A 19,745-nucleotide genomic window follows, 5' to 3' on the forward strand; every position below is an offset into this window, starting at 1 on the left:
TATACGAGTCTTGGTTTTGGCTTAGGTCGTAACTCAGGGTCATGGGACTGAGCTCCATGTCAGGCTCCAAGTTCAGCATGGAATCTGCTTGGGATTCTTGCCCTCCCTCTCCCTTTGCCCCTCCCCCTGCTCAGGCTCTCTAAATAAATAAATACATAAACTTAAAAAAAAAAAAAAAAACACACGTATATGGTAAGCTCTAGAGCAGCCACTAAGAAAATAAAGTCCAAAGAAAGTAAAAGAAAAAAATCATTAACTGAAATAGTACAATGGAAAATATTCACTTAATGCAAAAGAAAGCAATAAAGGAGGGAGAGAAGAACAACAAAGACATGAGACACGTAGGAAACAGAAAGCAAATTGGCAGACATAAATCCAACTACATCAACAGTAACACTAAACGTGAATGGGTTAAACAATGCAATCAAAAGTCAGAGAGATTGTTAGGCTGGATGGAAAAACAAGATCCAACTTTAAGTTGTCTACAGGAGACACACTTTAGGGGGCCTGGGTGGCTCAGTCATTAAGCGTCTGTCGGGCTCCCTGCTCCATGGGAACCCTGCTTCTCCCTCTCCCACTCCCCCTGCTTGTGTTCTCTCTCTCGCTGTGTCTCTCTCTCTGTCAAATAAATAAATAAAATCTTAAAAAAAAAAAGGAGACACACTTTAGATTTAAAAATACAAATACACTGAAAGTGAAAGAATGGAAAAGACAGATCATGCAAATAGCAACCATAAGAAAGCTGTAATGGCTATACTAATATCTTACAAGGTACTTCTTAAAGCAAAACAGATTTCTAGAGATAAAGAAGGACATTTTATAATAATATAAGGAGAACTCCTTCAGAAAGATATGAAAATTAGAAACATATATGCACCTAGCAATAGAGCCCAAAATGCCTGAAGAAAAGGCTGACAGAAATGAAAGGAAAAATAGATAATTCAAAAATAATAGTTGGAGCCATCAATATCCTATTTTCAATAATAGAAATAGGAAGATCAACAAAATAGAATACATGAACATCATCATAAACCAACCAGACCTAATAGACATCTACAGAACACATCAACAACAGCAGAATACACATTCTTCTCAGGTGCACATAGAACCATCTCCAGAATAAACCACATGCTAGGCCATAAAACAAGCCTCAACAGATTTAAAAGGATTGAGAACATGCAGAGTTAGTCCTCTCACCACAATGGAAGGAAATTATGTATCAATAACAGAAATTTGGGAATTCATAAATATGTGGGAATTAACCAACACACACCTAAATAATCATTAAGTAAAAGAAAAAATCACAAGGCAAATTAGAAAATACTTTGAGATAAAGAAAGCAAAAACATAGCAAACAAAACTTATAAGATGAAGCAGAAAGCAATGCTTAGAGAAAATTTTATAACTGTAAATGGCTTTATTAAAAAAAAAAAAAAAGATCTCAAACCAATAACCTAATCTTCCACCTTAAGAGATTAGAAAAATCACAAACCAAACCCAAAGCAAGCGGAAAGGAAATAATAAAGATTAGAGAAGAACTTAATGAAATAGAGAATAGAAACACAGTAGAGACAATCAAGAAAACCAAATGCTAGTTTTTTGAAAGAGCAACAATATTGGCAAGCCTTTAGCTCAACTGACCAACAACAGAAAAGACTCAAATTATCTTAATTGACAAAACTTTTGAGGACAATATTACTTTACACACCATCAGGTACATTAATCACCATGAATCAGAGACACTTTCAGATGTGTAAGCTATGTGAAAAAGCACCTCAGCTTGTTGCGCTTTTTTTCCGTTAGGTAAACAAATCCACCCTAAATTACATTTCAAGATCTGCGAAATTTGTCATTTATCCCAAGTTAACTTCTCCCTACACCCCAACACACACACACTTTTGCTTTGAGAGGCTCCTTCCTCAATTTCAGGGCCCATTACATACCTTTTACTTTCTTTCCCATGACACCATCAAAGCAGGATAGATTTGAGATCAGTTATTTGCACTTGTGTTGATTTACAAATTACACTTTCAAATTCATTCTTACACAAGCATACTCTCACCAGCATTCATATTCTGAGTCTGAGGTACCAAAGTGTGGAAGGAAGAAGGGCTTTCCTATATTAAAGATTAGTAAGCCTCCACACAACCTTGCCAATGGCTACCATAAGCTGAATCAAGTAGTTCATGTCAGTCTTTTGACTCAAAACATAGATGGTAAATAAATTTGATTGCGTCAATTAAAAAACATTGGAGGGGGAAATATGGGCAACTAGATATTTCCCTACAGGTCATTTGAATTGTTATGTTTATTTTGTGTTTTTCAGGGACAGATGGTTGGAGACTACAGGAAGCAGCAGAAGTTAAGTCCAAGATGATCCCCTAGCTGCTCAGTACCAACGGCATCAGGGGCAGAGGCTGGGTACCTGCACCCTGCTTTCAGGCCCCAAACACAGGCTCTACCAAAAGAGTGCCAGGGCGCCTTTTGACTGGCTTCTCATCCACAAGAAAATGAAATCTTCGGAGGTCATCTTTAGATGTCAACTACTAATGAGGCAACACCTACAACCCGTGTTAGGCGTGTGTGGCATGTTTTAGTCGAGGAGAGAGAAGTCTTTAAATATGCTACAGTTTTTGCAACCATGCTTTGCCATTTCTTCATTTTTGCATAGGAGAAACTACAGAAAGAAGAATCCAGGGCTTCTCTCCACTTCTGAGAGGCTCTGTCCGATGCTGCCCTCCTGTGGTGCGGGGCTCAGGGCAGACCCCAAACCTTCACAAGCCCCCGCGCTTTTCCTCACTCTGCTGCCACGCCCATCCTTTCTCTCCCTGCACAAGGCTCTACCAGGATCTTCCTTTGCTGCCATTTTCAGGGATACTCGGTGTGATTTTTATTTGTATTTAATGCTTTCGTTATTACAGCCTCTACCCAACACATCTAATATCTAAAATCTACCCAACACATACTTTTTGCATCTGTATGATTTCTAACTTAGACATTGTGCATCCCCAAATCCCTCCAAATTAGGACTATGAAGTCTTTAGTTTTACAACAATAATTATAACAACAAATAACATTTATTAAGTACTTGCTTTGTGCCAGGCACTCTACTGCTTTACATAAATTATCTCATTCCGTCACATCTAACTGCTTCTAAGCATATGCTTACATTTGCCAGTAGCACTTAAAATTAATTAAAATATATTGTTGATTATCTTGGAAAGCAATGTCTCAACATACTAAAGTAAAATCCATAGAATAAAATATTTTAAGGTCTTACAAAATGTACACCACTAAGTTATTATAGGATACTATTAAATTTATGTTTCTATCATGGAAAATAAAGCTATTTTCTGGCATGTTGTACCCACTTACTTTTTATCCTATTTTTATGCCTTTCTCAAACTCCTAGAAACCAGAGCTTCAATTATGTCAAATAAATACAATTAGATTCATACATTCAATTTGATCCTTTGAGAAATATATAAAGTGATTTTGTTCTTGCATTAACTCCCAAATTGTTTTGTATAATAACCAGCCTGACATTAATTGTGGCATGAGGGCTGAAAAACAACACGAGATATGACTTTTACTAATCCTTCACATTCCATTTTCAAGCCGTATGCTGTTTCTGATCAAAACTCTTATTTATTATCAAGAATTACATTATTCTCTGAATGAGTGAATTTTCTCTCAGAGACAGGAAATGAAGGATCGCTAACACTGGGAGTGTATTTTTCCTGTCTCAGTATTAATGCATGATATATATTCATATTAATAACAACTCTGAAAACTAGTTTCATTTCTTCTACACATAAGCAATAAACAGTATGTGCAAAAATCTGAATCCTAGCAGCAGTGGTGTGGATATAGAATATTGGGTTTCTTTTGAAGGTACAGCCATTTCTAATATTTCATTAGAGCATGTGTAGAGGCAACTGTCACAGATGTCCATCAAAGCTGGATTAGATGAAGATAAACAATGCAGGCTTTGAGGATAAACTGTAGCTGCAGCTCAAAAGTTTCCGTTTCTCATCGAAGGGCACTATAGGATCATTGTCTTCCTCCTTGAGGCAAAAAGAATGAATCAGTTATGTTACTGACATCCCTCCACAGCAGACCGAAAAGTCTTTTTTGCAGTCCCACAAGAGACAGTGAGAACAAGATTTCATAAGAAAATGTGGAAATTCAAAAATATCTTCACGCTCAAGTTTGTCATCTCTGCAATTTTCCCATAAAGTGTACCATCATTTTATTTCTGTGGCAGAATCTACTAGTGCAAAATTTCACAGAAGTACTTTCAACAGAAGTAAATGCTTGAACTACTAAACAAAACATTTCTGTACCATGTTTAATAATAAAATTCAGCTTTAAGTTATTGTCATTAATTTCATGTATATTAATCACAGATGGTAACTGCTTGCACACAAAGACCACTTCTTGCTAGCCCCCAAATAACTTTGCAATTCCATTAAGTAAATGGATAAATAATAAATACAAAATAATACATGATACATAGTCTTTTTTGAGATAGTGAATTTCCCATTTAGGAAGAAAAAAAGACAGCTAAGATTTTAGTTCAATAACATCTATTCATGTTGCCAGCGATGGGAGTGGCAAAACCAACTTTCATATAGGTGCTGCACATTAACTGGTCCACTCTTTTGGACAATAAATGCCTATTAAAATTCAGATGCATATACTTTCTGACCTGAAATTATATTCCTAGAAGCTTACTGTACAGATAAACCATCCAATCATACGAAGATTTTGTGTCGGGATATTCACTGCAGCAATTAAATGACTTCCTTCCTTAATCAAGTATAGAGTAGGACACAATAGAGTACTTGAAAAATGTCCACATAGGCTGTGTGTGTATGGATGTATTGTACATACACACATACACGTGTCTGCCCACATATGCGTATGTACATACAGATACATGCAATTTCTGGAACAATTTATTAGAAAGTATTTGTAATGTGGGGTATATTTTTCCAAACTACATTTCAAAGAAGATATAGTCCTAATCAAATCTTTTAAGATCTCAGATAGAACTTCAAAGGTAAAATAGGACTTTGTGTATATATTTGACAATTATAACCCAGCAAATTTTAAGTCAAAGTGACTCAAATGAAACTGATAATCAAAATTGTGAAGCCACAGCATTTCAGAGCTAAAAGGAGCCTAAAGGTCATGATGTATACATTTTCTGCAAAAGAAAAATAACCTGGAGTCCCCCATTTTTACCTAAAATGTGTTCCACGTAAGTAAAAATTAGTTGGAAAAATTAATCCGTGTTCAAAAAAAACAAAACAAAACTGGAAACTCTGGTTAAATACAGTAACACATGGTTCTTATATGTAAAACCACCTCAGAGTTCTTATATACAAAACCACCTAACATGCTAATGTGCACTGTAAATCTCTGAAAGGAGGTTATGATATCCAGGATTCTCCAAATTTGTAGACTATCATCAGCTCTTGACTTAACAAACACCTTAATGGGTATCTTAATGGCTCCGCAGAACACTTTTGGAAAAGGCTAGTCGACAGGAATATATATTCCAAGTTTACCAGAGTAACGAAATTTCGTATTAAGAATATATGAAGCCATTCTAAAAATTAAACTATCATGGTCCAAAATACCAATTAAACAAAAGATAGTTAATATGCAGTCTCCCTAATCATACAAATTCAGGTCTTAACACAAAGCATTTTAACACTGAATGTTCATACACCCAGAGTGCAAGAGATGCACATGCCCATTGGTGTCTCGTTCATTTTGAAGTTCTAAGGGTCTGATGTAAATGGTTCTCAACAGATGCTAAGTGAATTCTAGTCTACCAGAGTGTGGACTCTTCCTGGTAAATTTAGGTACTCACTCTGCTAAAATCTCCCTCAAGAAGAAACTAAAGATAATAATGCCCCCTGCTTGTTGGGCTTATTCTCCTCAACAAGGCACTGTGAGGATGATCTTTATGTTAGCTCCCCCCAAAGATGGATGCTTGATCTTGTTCACTGCAGAGACCAAGTTACCTGGGAAAATATTTCAATCGATTGCAATCTGCGGTATGGATTTGGAATCAGGGAGACCAAGGTTCAAATCCCAGCTCTGCCACCAACTTGCTGTGAGATTTTAGGCAATCTACTCGCCCCTTCTGAGCTTTGGATGATAGCAGAACCAGATAGAACCTTCATAGGGTTGTGTGAGAATGTAACAGGACAACAGATAAAAGGTGACAACAGTGAGTCGCGGGCACATAACTGAACTACTAGCAAGGATTTCAGTTGATTCTACAGACATCTCACTAGCTGAAAGTTGAACTACGCTATGGCCTATTATTTTCCATAGCATGTGTTCAAAATTTACTTTTCAGAATTTCAGAGAAAGTTTTCATGGAAGGAAATTACACTTGATCTCATTTGCACTGTGTTCCCAAGGTCCAATGCAATATCTGGCCCATAGCAAGCACTCCAAGAAAATCAAGTGTGTGTGTGTGTACATACATTAAAAAGTATAACAAAATGACAGGGGCAACTTCATTATATAATTTTTTTAATTTTTTAAAAATTTGTATCAAAATTACACATTCACATAAAAGGTTAAATAGCTTTAGAATGTTTCTTATGAAAACTAGCAGGTCCCTGTCTCTTACGCCACCAATTTCCTCAACTCTTTTAACTGATTATTTTATTTACACCAAAGAGCTAAATAGTGTAATTGTATTACTCCTTTTCCATTTTTAGTATTGTCTTTTGACTTTCCCCATGGAGAATGAAGATTTGACCCTCCTTCTTCCTGTCAGACACCCCCCCGCCCCCCACCACACACACACACACCACCCACATGCATATAAACCCTTCCTTCACTCCATCCTTCCAATATGGTTATGTAGTAACTATGGCTGGATCAGTTTCTACTCTATTCTTTCCATTATTGTGATGATGTAAATCTTATTCAGAGCTGAATTATGTGTATTAATGTATCATTTTCTTCCTGCACTACTTTTCCCCTTCTGGAGTGAATAACTGTAATTATCTTGGGGTTTTTCCACCTTAGTTTTCTATGTACTGAACCCAAAACTACCTCCCAATCCTCTGACACTCAGAAAGTTAAAGGCATATCATACAATCAATTTCTAGAACCTTCTCATTTGCTCACATCTGGACTCATGACTCTATCCCTACAACCCTACTTCACAAACATTCTGGGCATCTCCTTTGCTGGATCTCCTGGTTCCCAAATTCCCCATCTGTTTTCCCCATTTTGGTGACGCATACCTTCTAGTAGCTTCCTAGGAAATAATCTTCAATGATCTTGATATTTAAAAATGACTACTGTAAGTTTGACTGGGTAAAAAATTCTAGATCAGTTGTAATTTTCACGCAGAATTCATGCTTGACATTTGGCTTCCAGTGTTGCTATTAGTCTGATGTTCAAATTCCAGGTTCTTTCAATGTTTTTTCTCCCTGTAATTCCTCCCTCCGTGTCTAGGAATTTCACAATGGTAGTGCCTTGCATTTCGATCAACTGTGCTGGAAATTCAATGGGTCCTTTCAAACTGTAAATGTATGTCTATGAGTCCTGAGAAAATGTTTAAATGATTTTGTTGCTACTTCCTCTCCTCCATTTTCTCTGTTCTCTCTCTCGTTTTCTGATTATTTGGACAATGGACCTCCTGCGCGGGTTCTCCAATTTTCTTATTTATCTCCTGGTTTTGCTCTATTTTCTAAGAAATTTCAGTTCTGCTTTCTGATTCTACTACAGAAGTTTTCATTTCTGCTATCATGTTTTCAGTTTCCAAAAGCTTTTTAGAATATTCCTTTTCTTCACAGCATCCAATTCCTGTTTCATGGTTGCAATCTCTTCCCTTACCTCTCTGAAGATATGAATGATCACTTTTTTGAACTTTTCCTAAGTATTTATTTCTTATATCTTGCCTTCTTCTATTTGTTTTGGGTTCTTATGTATTATATGCCTTCTTCAAATGTCCGTAACTGTTCATACCTAAGAATGAGAACCACCACTATAAAAACAACACACCACCACCACAACAAAAATCCAGAGTGGAGGCTCCGAGCACACAGAAGGCACTTATTTGTCTGTCCTGCCTTCACCATAGAAGTACCAGCTGGGCCATTTCATTAAGAAGTCCCCGGGGTTCCTCAGATTCTCCAGAAAGACCCTTCCAGCCCCCAGTCTAGAGAGTAGAGGCCTTTCTGCCAGTGTCCTGGAGGCCAAGTGGGGGAGGAGCAAACACAAGACATGAGGATATTATTTAATTATCCTATTTTTCAGAGAGGTATCCTGATACTCAATTGCACCTAGGTCCCCTAATAGGCAGATTCTCTCTTCATCAGCTTTTAACAACTACACAGGATTCCAGCCTCCTCTCACTCCAACTTCTAGAGATTATCTGTTGCCACCAATTCCTGCGATTTTGAGAGATTATCACGTAAACAGGCTTGTTCCTCACATCTGCTAAGTCTGTTACCTCACAACCATCTGCTTCCAGCTTCCAAAGTATTTTTGCTGCTGTCTCTTTTGTTTTCTCTATCCTTGGAGATTTGTGCACTTAAAAAAAAAAAAAACCACACACACACAAAAACCTTTCCTGTTATTTTAATGCAATTTGTGGTGGAAAACAAAATTAATTGCCTACAATCAATGGATTACCATCATGTGATACAAAAGTTCTTTTTTATACATTTGTGTATTTTCTCAAGTTTCTACCATAACTATATTACTTGATAATCAGAATATATATTTATTCAGAAAAGCCATCTAAAGAAATGATACTTTCAATATACAAAGGCAATCAGACTGACTTGCTCCCCGCTCCCCTTTGGGACTTCCTTCAAATACCCATTTATGTATATATAAAAAATAAGAAAGCTTAACTCTAAAAAAGAATGTTCTGTTATACGATGATCACTGTTCATAACGAGACCCTGAAGTATGGCCATATCCTAAGAAGTCCTCTAAATCATCTGGTATTTCAGTATAATTGTAACAGATGCTATCTTTCACATGTGAGTATTTCTGAACCTTAAATTACCTTCCATGAAGAGACCCTAGGGAATGAGTGCAAATCAAATCACTACTGGGAGAATTTCCTGAAAAGCTATCAAAAATAAACAAGCACGTAAAATTAAAAGAAATCATAATAAAATAATAAAAAGGCACGCATGCCCACGTGCCCTACTTCTCAGAGGTCACTGCAGGTCTCAGGACTGACCTAAGTGTTAGTCTGGCTCAGCTCACTGATAACACATTAAAGCTTCCCTCCTTAAGTAAGATAATTCAGGGTAAAATCTCCAAAATAACAATCTTTTAAGAAATAAGGATGGGGGTGCCTGGGTGGTTCAGTCAGTTAAACATCTGCCTTCAGCTCAGGTCATGATCCCAGGGTCCTGGGATTGAGCCCTGCGTCAGGCTCCCTGCTCAGCAGGAAGCCGGCTTCTCCCTCTGCCCCTCCCTTTGCCTCTCCCCCTGCTCGTGCTCTCTCTCTGGCTCTCTCAAATAAATAAAATCTTAAAAAAAAAAAAGAAAAGAAATAGGAATATGTTATACATGAGGATTCTCGCTTTCAGAATGGTCTCTTTGTCCTGTACACTAGAAGAACACTTTCTTGGGGGAGTTTTTACATGCTGTTTTAATTTGGAATTAGCCATGTACCTGACTTACTACCAACATTAGGCTGTAAGCCCCTTTAGGGAGAGTCTATATATGTCTGATTATGTTATTTTCACACAGCCCCTAGAATGCCACCATACACAAAACAGAAGGCTAAAAATAAATGTCCTTCCATGACAAACAAGGATGCATGGCCACCTTCCCCCCCCCCCAACATACCCACTAATAACAACATCAGGTCATGAGGAGGGAAAGAAAGAGAGAAAGGAGGAAGAGAAAGGAAGAGGTCAGAAGTGTCCAATGCATTTGAAGATTCAAAGAAAAGAGTGAGGAAAATGCCATTGTATTTGGAAAGAGAAGTCAAAGCATATCAGAAATAAGAAAGGGGTGCCAGATTATTTAACATTATTCTGAAAGTACTATATGGTGCGGTAAGTATTGAAATTAGAAAGGAGAAGACTATCATTATTTACATATGTGATCATGGTCTGTTTAAAAAATTCAAAATAATCAGCTAAAATGTTACTGGAAACTATGTGAAAGGTCAGTTAAGAAAGCCAAGGACAAACCTAAGCAATTATTTGTTCAATGAAGAAATATTAACCCATAGAAAAATATAATGGAAAATGACACTAATCAAAATCGATAATGACAGCAGTAACAATAATAGTAAAGAAAGAAAAAGAAAATAATAGTAATAGCTCACATTTGTTGAACGCTAACCTCAGCTAGGCACCACGCTGTGCATTTTACCTTATTTCATTTCGTCCTCACAACATCTCTAGGAGGTTATTACTCTTAGTATCTTTACATCATAGATGAGGACACTGAGGCTCACAGAGTATATCGTTAATTTGCCCAAGTTGTGGAGCAAGTGGTGGTGCCAAGTTCCCCATCAAGCCACACCCAAAGCTGACTCTAGAGCCCAAGTGCACACACATCTGTAATAAGTCTAGTCGTGACAAGAGAGAACCATCCAATGAATGAAGAACATAAAAACTTTTAATAAGCACCGACCTATGCATTGTTCCTTGATAGAAAGATTCGATACCAATTCTCCTTAAAATTATATATTCAATGCAATCCAAATGAAATATTCTAACAAGATTCTTTTTTCTTTTTCTTTTCTCAAACTCTTTTCACACCCCCTCTTTCTTTTACTCTTTATTTCAACCCATCTGATAAAATGACCGTATAGATTATCTGGAAGAATTAAGCATGTGAAAACAGCTGGGGGTGGGGGTGCCACAGGGAAGAAAATAGCCAGGAAAATTCTGCAGGAGGGGCTAGGTAAGGGATCTTGTCCTACCAAACACTGAAACATACACAAATGCCATAAACATTGAGCAATGCTCATGAATAGGCAGGTTGATGGAACAGGAGAGGGACTTCAGGAATAGAACCAAGTAGTCACGAGATTCAATGTCGTAACATATTTTTATCCTTTTTAGTCAGATGAGCATGGATGAAAAATCTGAAAATAGTTAATGGTGGTGAAGGTGAGGAGAACTGTGGTTAGTGGAAGCATAAATGGATACAACTCCTGGGAAGAGCAATCTGCATATATATGTACTATAATTGAAACTCTCTGACCTGGTAACTCGTTACTAAGAAATTTTTAAGGAAATAGTTGCATAAATCAACCACAGTATGACTGATAGCAAAATACTGTAAATAACCTAAATGAATAATAATAGAGGAACAGCTCAATAAAATTTTGGTACATACTTAAAGGTAACTTATTTAAAAGGCAATCATTTAAAAGTATGGCATATATATACTTGATGGTATAAAAAGATATATTATCAAGCAGACAGAAAAACAGCCTGGGGCACCTGCCTGCCTCAACTGGTAGAGCATGCAACGTCTGATCTCGGAGTTATGAGTTCAAGCCCCACACTGGATAGAGAGCCTACCTAAAAAAAAAAAAAAAAAAAAAATTCCTCTGGGTAGCCTGGCTGGCTCAGTCAGTAGAACATGTGACTCTTGATCTCAGAGTTGTAAATTCAAGTCCCATGTTGGGTGTAGAGATTACTTTAAAATAAAAAAATAAAATAAAAATTTTAGAAAAGAAAAAGAAAAATAGCCTGAATATAATCCCATAAGGAACATTCTACGTCTACATATCCCACAGAAGATAAATGCATAAAGAGAGATCAAATGGAGAAAAATAACAATAAAGTTTAAGTATTCACTGAATACCTACGCCATGGACCAAAAACATGTTAAGCCCTTTACATTATCTCATTGTATCTTCCCAATCACCCTATGGGGTACTTATGGACTTCTTTTAACTGAGGAAAAAAGTAACTTAGAGAAATTAGTAACTTTTTCAAGATCACACAACTAATTACTAATTAGTGGTGGAGTCAAAATGGAACCTGAGACATCCCCACTATGTTGTGAGGCCTCCATGTTCACATCCTGGTGACGGCCGTCACTCACAGAGGGTTTGAGAAATCATTGCTTCTGCTTTAGTTTGTTCTGTATTATTTGAATTTTCTGTCATGAACATGTATCATATTTAGACACATGGGAACAAAGAACAAAAAAAGAAAGAAATCAAAGGCGACTCTTGCCACAGCAATTTCAAGAGGTAGATGGAAGATGAACACATCTCAAGAAATCGAGGAGGAAAGAGGAGATGAGAAAGAGGTGGAAAGTATACTGAACGATAAAAAAAAACTGGCAGAAACACCTTCTATAAAATATTTGATCAATGGTACAAGCGTACATACATAAAGGGACCCCATGAAAAGCTGTTTTTGTTTTGTTTTGTTTTGTTTTGCTCCTTCTGCTTTTATTCTTGCTAGGACCCATACCCCTGCCTTCCACATGCCTCACATAACAGATAATGTCTGTCCTCGTTGCAGAGGTCAAGGAGTTAGTGATTTCTTTGGAGTCTTCAGCAAAATAGGTAACATCTTAGGAGTGACCAAGCAGGGTAATTATGTTTTCCAAGACCATTGACTCACCAAGAGCCCCGGCTCTAGGGCACACGTGACTTACGGAGGACATCTAAACACTCATCTTTGTTCCTGGATGTCTAAGAAGACATGTGCACAAGACCACAATCCCCAGTAAAAACCCCAGACCCCAAGTAATGACGAGACTCACTCTCCTCTCCTTTCCGAGTCTCCGAAACACTGTATCTGCACTCGCTCTATGTCCTCAGTGAACTCTGCTTTCACTTCGTCTTGGCTCGAGTTTGCCTTGTATCCTGCACTAAGCCAAGGACTATGTTGGCTGGTCCTGCAGGACCCACTCTGGGTCCTCAGGGACCCAGCCAGCCTGCATCATTAGCATAACCCTTATTATCATAACCCTGTATTTTAGCAATATGTTACCAAAAACGAAAACATGCGTGTTTTTTCCCAGAAATCTCATTTCCAGGAAATTATCTAAAAGAGATAAGGAGGCAAAGATATACAAGGACTTCATAACTTTCTGCCCTTTGTTATTTGAAATGTGGTATAGTAACAAGAGCTCCGGGTTTGCAGTTAAACTTGCCTGGGTCTGAATCCTTGCTCTGTACTTTACTGGCTGTGACCTTGACCAAGTTACTCAACCTCTTTCAGCCTCGGTTTATCTCTAAAATCTAAGTCAAAACACAGGCCTCACAGGATTGTTGTGGGGATTAAATGAGATAAAATACAGCACCATGTCTGAACGATAACAAAGCCCTCAATTCTTTTTCTTCCCACCACTCGCTAATATGTTTAACTTAGAATGAATACATAAACTTTAATCAGAACTCTAAAATAAATCATACAGCTTGGTAATTTCTACATTATTCTGCATCCAAGTATCATAAAACATTAAACTTAGCTTTTAAGTTTGTTCAGTAGTAAACCTATGTTATGATACTTTGACACTTCCTCAATCTCAATTAGCTGTAAACCAATTAACAAAACTTTTATACACTACAGTGAGTCACATTTTTCTTCTTTCTTCCCTAATCCCTGGTGTGTTGTAAGGGTGATTGAGTATCTAATTACTTCTTAATTGAATGCACATATTATACATTTTTCACTAGTTCAAGCTTAATGCTTTTAGTCCAGAAATCAAAGTCAATGAAATTCAGTTGAATTGGGATTTGGGCAACTATTACAATGAGAGAAGGTTTGTATTATGTCTAATTATAAGTAAATGTGGATTTTAGCATTATTTCCTATGGAAATATTTCAGGTACAGGAATGTGCCATAACTAATTTGGATGATTAATAACATTGTTATTCTTACTTACAATCTTTTATTCCTCATTACAGTGATTTTTATTGCTGGGACCCACTAAATATAATCATTCTTTAAAGAAAAGATACCATTAGAGAATCATTAGTTGCACCAAAATCAGAATGAACATTCACAAGAGTGACTAGATGAGTTTCTCTGCAGCATAAAGGTTACAGGAATTCTCAAATGCTGCCAACAGAAGAAAAACGTAACTTGGGAATATAATCAGTTACATTAATAAAAAATATTTATTTATGGCAAACCATAAAAACATTACTATCAAAATAGCATACCAAATTCAGTTAATACTTTACAGAGAGACTATTTTCATGAGAGGTTTTCTTCTTTCCCCCTTTGTGCATTATACAGGAGTGAAAAAAAAAAAAAGTCTGAAGTAGATATTCTCCAACAACAAAGGTCTGTTTGCTTGTTTATAGATACGGGGAGCAGCCATCTGAAATAATTGAGTTGAAGACCTCCTCCCACAGATGACTAGATTAAGTAACTTTTTCAGGTCCAATTCAACTCTGTATTTCCAAGATGTCCTAAAAAGATTTTCTTTAGACAAGCCCTAAAGACCTTTATGGGTTTCTAAACACTAAAGTTACAACAAGAATTCAGAAATTTTGAAGGTGGTTAAAGAAGCACTGTAATGGAAAACAGACCCATCAAAAACCAATGTGGTTTTCTTGTTTTAACAATTTATTTTGAGAAGGTGTTACCTACCTAGTGGCAAATTTCTTGATCAGAGAAACCTCCACATTACCTAAAAGTATATCAGATTCTGCCCCAAGATATTGGGTATTGTCTAGATTATTTTAGCTTTGTATGTTATCAAAACGAGTTTTAACTGGAATGTTTGTTTAATTAAACTGAAGTAGCCCCAGGGGCGAGAAGCAAGATGGCAGAGGAGTAGGAGACCTAAATTTCGTCTGGTCCCAGGAATTCAGCTAGATAGGGATCAAACCATTCTGAACACCTACAAACTCAACAGGAGATCGAAGAAAAGAATAGCAGCAACTCTCTGAACAGAAAAGCGACCACTTTCTGGAAGGTAGGACGTGCGGAGAAGTGAATCCGAGGCGATATTCGGGAAGATAGACGGTGGGGGAGGGGGCCTCTGTCAGCCGCTACAGGCAAGTCATAGAGCAGCGGAGCACAAAATCGGAACTTTTAGAACTCAGCTCCGCTGAGGGATGTCGCTCCAGTGGCTAAGCGGGGGGTGGAACCCTCACTGGGACAGTGTGGTCTCAGGACCCTCGGGGTCACAGAAAGACCGGGGATCCCTGAGTGCGGCAGAGCTCCCAGGTATTGGAGCAGGGAAGCCGGCTGCAGAGACGGAGCCGAGGTGCAGGCTCTCAGCTCGGGGTTGCCGTAAACCAGGCTCCGCGGCACAGTTGGGCCACTGCTCTTCCAGCAGGGACCCAACAAGTGGCAGATCTGGGGAGACTCCCTTTTCTCCCCTGAGAGGAGCAGCGTGGGAGGGCACCACAGGGATCTGCTGGGTTTGGAAACTCCACACGGGGTTGTGTGCCAGAGATAGAAAACGCTCGGTCACAGGCCGGGTGAGCACGGAGTGCAGCCGGAGACCGGGGAGACAGGAGTGATGGACTGCTTTTCTCTGGGGCTCACTGAAGAGTGGGGCCCCGAGTTCTTGGCTCCTCTGGGGCAGAGACTGGGAGGCCGCCATTTCCTCCAATGCTGTATGGAAAGTTTGCAGGGAACAAAAGCTCCGGAGAGCAAACCTGAGCAGATTACTTAGCCCAGAACCGGCGGGGGCAGGGCAATTCCGCCTCCGGCAAAGACATTTGGGAACCACGGAAACAGGCCCCTCCCCAAGAAGATCAGCAAGAACTGCCAGCCAAGACTAAGTTTACTGATCAATGAGAACAGCAGAACTCCAGGGCTAGGGGAATACAGCAGAGAATTCATGGCTTTTTTCCCCAATTCCTTAGTCTTTCAAAGTTAATTTTTTAAATTTTTTTTTTCTTGAATTTTTATTTATCCCTTTTTCAACCAATATCTTATCAATCCCTTTTTTAAAAAATCTTTTTTATTTTTCATTTTTAGAGTCATATTCTATCCCTTCATAGTAGCTAACCTTATTTTTGGTATATACATAAGTTGTTCTCTCTTTAAAATTTTGGGATACAGTTTCTTCTAACAGACCAAAATATACCCTAAATCTCTAGTGTATGGCTTTGTTCTAGTCTCCTGCCCGATCACATTCTCTCCCTTTTTTTCTTTTAATTCCTCTTCTTTCTTTTTTCAACCAACTTCTTATCAATTCCTTTTATAAAATCTTTTATAATTTTCATCTTTACAGTCATATTCCATCCCTTCATCGTATTTACCCGTATTTTTGTACATATATAAGTGTTTCTTTCTTTAAAATTTTGGGAGGCACTTTCTTCTAACAGACCAAAATATGCCCAAAATCTAGTGTGTGGCACTGATCTATGCACCAGCCTGATCATATTTGATCATTTTCTTCTTTTTTTATCTTTTTCTTTTTTTTTCTTTCTTTCCCTTTCTTTTCCCCCGGTTTCAGGTCTCTTCTGATTTGCTTAGTGTATATTTTTGGGGTCGGGTTACCCTGTTAGCATTTTGTTCTCTCATTCATCTATTCTCCTCTGGACAAAATGACAAGACGGAAAAAATCACCTCAAAAAAAAGAACAAGAGGCAGTACCGACTGCCAGGGACCTAATCAATACGGACATTAGCAAGATGTCAGAAGTAGAGTTCAGAATGACAATTATAAAGATACTAGCTGGGCTTGAAAAAAGCATGGAAGATATTAGAGAAACCCTTCCTGGAGAAATAAAAGAACCAAAATCTAACCAAGTCAAAATCAAAAAGGCTATTAATGAGGTGCAATCAAAAATGGAGGCTCTCACTGCCAGGACAAATGAGGCAGAAGAGAGAATTAGTGATATGGAAGACCAAATGATGGAAAATTAAGAAGCTAGGAAAAAGAGAGATAAACAACTACTGGATCACGAGGGCAGAATTTGAGAGATAAGTGATACCATAAGATGAAACCATATTAGAGTAATTGGGATCCCAGAAGAAGAAGAAAGAGAAGAGGGGCAGAAGGTATATTGGAGCAAATTATAGCAGAGAACTTCCCTAATTTGGGGAAGGAAACAGGCATCAAAATCCAGGAGGCACAGAGAAACCCCCTCAACATCAATAAAAATAAGTCAAAACCCTGATACCTAATAGTAAAATTTCAGAGACAAAGTCTCAGAGACAAAGAGAAAATCCTGAAAGCAGCTCAGGAGAAGAGAGATGTAACCTACAATGGTAGAAACATTAGATTGGCAACAGACCTATCCACAGAGACCTGGCAGGCCAGAAAGGATTGGCATGATAATATTCAGAGCACTAAATGAGAAAAATATGCAGCCAAGAATACTATATCCAGCTAGGCTGTCATTGAAAATAGAAGGAGAGATAAAAAGTTTCCAGGACAAACAAAAACTAAAGGAATTTGCAAACACGAAACCAGCCCTACAAGAAATATTGAAAGGGATCCTCTAAGCAAAGAGAGAGCCTAAAAGTAACATAGACCAGAAAGGAACACAGACAATATACAGTAACAGTCACCTTATAGGCAATACAATGGCACTAAATTCATATCTTTCAATAGTTACGCTGAATGTAAATGGGCTAAATGCCCCAATCAAAAGACACAGGCTATCAGACTGGATTAAAAAACAAGACCCACTGATATGCTGTCTGCAAGAGACTCATTTTAGACACAAAGACACCTTCAGATTGACAGTGAGGGGGTGGAAAACCATTTACCATGCTAACGGACACCAAAAGAAAGCTGGGGTGGCAATCCTTATATCAGACAAATTAGATTTTAAACCAAAGACTATAATAAGAGATGAGGAAGAACACTATATCATACTTAAAAGGGTCTATCCAACAAGAATTGTAACAATTGTAAATATCTATGCCCCAAACATGAGAGCATGCAATTATATAAGCCAATTAATAACAAAGGCAAAGAAACACATCGACAACAATACAATAACAGTAGGGGACCTTAACACCCCCCTCACTGAAATGGAGAGATCATCTAAGCAAAAGATCAACAAGGAAATAAAGACTTTAAATGACACACTGGACCAAATGGACTTCATAGATATATTCAGAACATTCCATCCCAAAGCAACAGAATACACATTCTTCTCTAGTGCCCATGGAACATTCTCCAGAATAGATCACATCCTAGGACACAAATCAGGTCTCAACTGCTACCAAAAGACTGGGATCATTCCCTGCATATTTTCAGACCACAATGCTTTGAAACTAGAACTCAATCACAAGAGGAAAGTCGGAAAGAACTCAAATCCATGGAGGCCAAAGAGCATCCTACTAAAGAATGAATGGGTCAACCAGGAAATTAAAGAAGAATTTAAAAAATTCATGGGAACCAATGAAAATGAAAACACAACTGTTCAAGATCTTTGGGATGCAGCAAAGGCGGTCCTAAGAGGAAAGTATATAGCAATACAAGCCTTTCTCAAGAAACTAGAAAGGTCTCAAATACACAACCTAACCCTACACCTAAAGGAGCTGGAAAAGAACAGCAAATAAAGCCGAAACCCAGCAGGAGAGGAGAAATAATAAAGATCAGAGCAGAAATCAATGAAACAGAAACCAAAAGAACAGTAGAACAGATCAACAAAAGTAGGAGCTGATTCTCTGAAAGAATTAGTAAGATTGATAAACACCTGGCCAGACTTATCAAAAAAGAAGAGAGAAATGACCCAAATAAATAAAATCATGAATGAAAGAGGAGAGATCACAACCAACACCAAAGAAATACAAACAATTCTAAGAACAAATTATGAGCAACTATATGCCAGCAAATTAGATAATCTGGAAGAAATGGATGCATTCCTAGAGATGTATAAACTACCAAAACTGAACCAGGAAGAAATAGAAAACCTGGACAGACCTATAACCACCAAGGAAATTGAAGCAGTAATCAAAAATCTCCCCACAAGCAAGAGCCCAGGGCCAGATGGCTTCCCAGGGGAATTCTACCAAACATTTAAAGAAGAATTAATACCTATTCTTCTGAAATTGTTCCAAAAAACAGAAAAGGAAGGAAAACTTCCAAACTCGTTTTATGAGGCTACCATTACCTTGATCCCAAAACCAGACAAAGACCCCATCAAAAAGGAGAATTACAGACCAATATCCCTGATGAACATGGATGCAAAAATTCTCACCAAAATACTAGCCAATAGGATCCAACAGTACATTAAAAGGATTATTCACCATGACCAAGTGGGATTTATCCCTGGGCTACAAGGTTGGTTCAACATCCACAAATCAATCAATGTGATACATTAATAAAAGAAAGAACAAGAACCATATGATCCTGTCAATAGATGCAGAAAAAGCATTTGACAAAGTACAGCATCCTTTCTTGATCAAAACGCTTCAGAGTATAGGGATAGAGAGTACATACCTCCATATCATAAAAGCCATCTATGAAAAACCTACAGCGAATATCATTCTCAATGGGGAAAAACTGAGAACTTTCCCCCTAAGGTCAGGAACACAGCAGGGATGTCCACTATCACCACTGCTATTCAACATAGTATTAGAAGTCCTAGCCATAGCAATCAGACAACAAAAAGAAATAAAAGGCAGGGCGCCTGGGTGGCTCAGTTGGTTAAGCGACTGCCTTCGGCTCAGGTCATGATCCTGGAGTCCCGGGATCGAGTCCCGCATCGGGCTCCCTGCTCGGCAGGGAGTCTGCTTCTCCCTCTGACCCTCCTCCCTCTCATGCTCTCTGTCTCTCATTCTCTCTCTCTCAAATAAATAAATAAAATCTTAAAAAAA

The 19,745-nt window shown here is 38.0% G+C and overlaps 1 protein-coding gene across 2 annotated transcripts in view; it reads right to left on the reverse strand.

Moving 5' to 3' along the window:
• Positions 1-702: 702 nt before the first annotated feature.
• CA8 (carbonic anhydrase 8) overlaps positions 703-19,745 on the reverse strand; it is a 94,548-nt gene continuing 75,505 nt past the window's right edge. For both annotated transcript variants that reach the window (XM_032421636.1, XM_032421634.1), the window contains one exon: positions 703-4,067. In XM_032421636.1, the coding sequence (XP_032277527.1) occupies positions 3,966-4,067 (102 nt within the window). In that variant the 3' untranslated portion in view covers positions 703-3,965. The remainder of the gene's footprint in view (positions 4,068-19,745) is intronic.

Source organism: Phoca vitulina, unplaced genomic scaffold (genome assembly GCF_004348235.1).
Source record: "Phoca vitulina isolate PV1807 unplaced genomic scaffold, GSC_HSeal_1.0 scaffold25, whole genome shotgun sequence".
Classification (NCBI taxonomy): domain Eukaryota; kingdom Metazoa; phylum Chordata; class Mammalia; order Carnivora; family Phocidae; genus Phoca; species Phoca vitulina.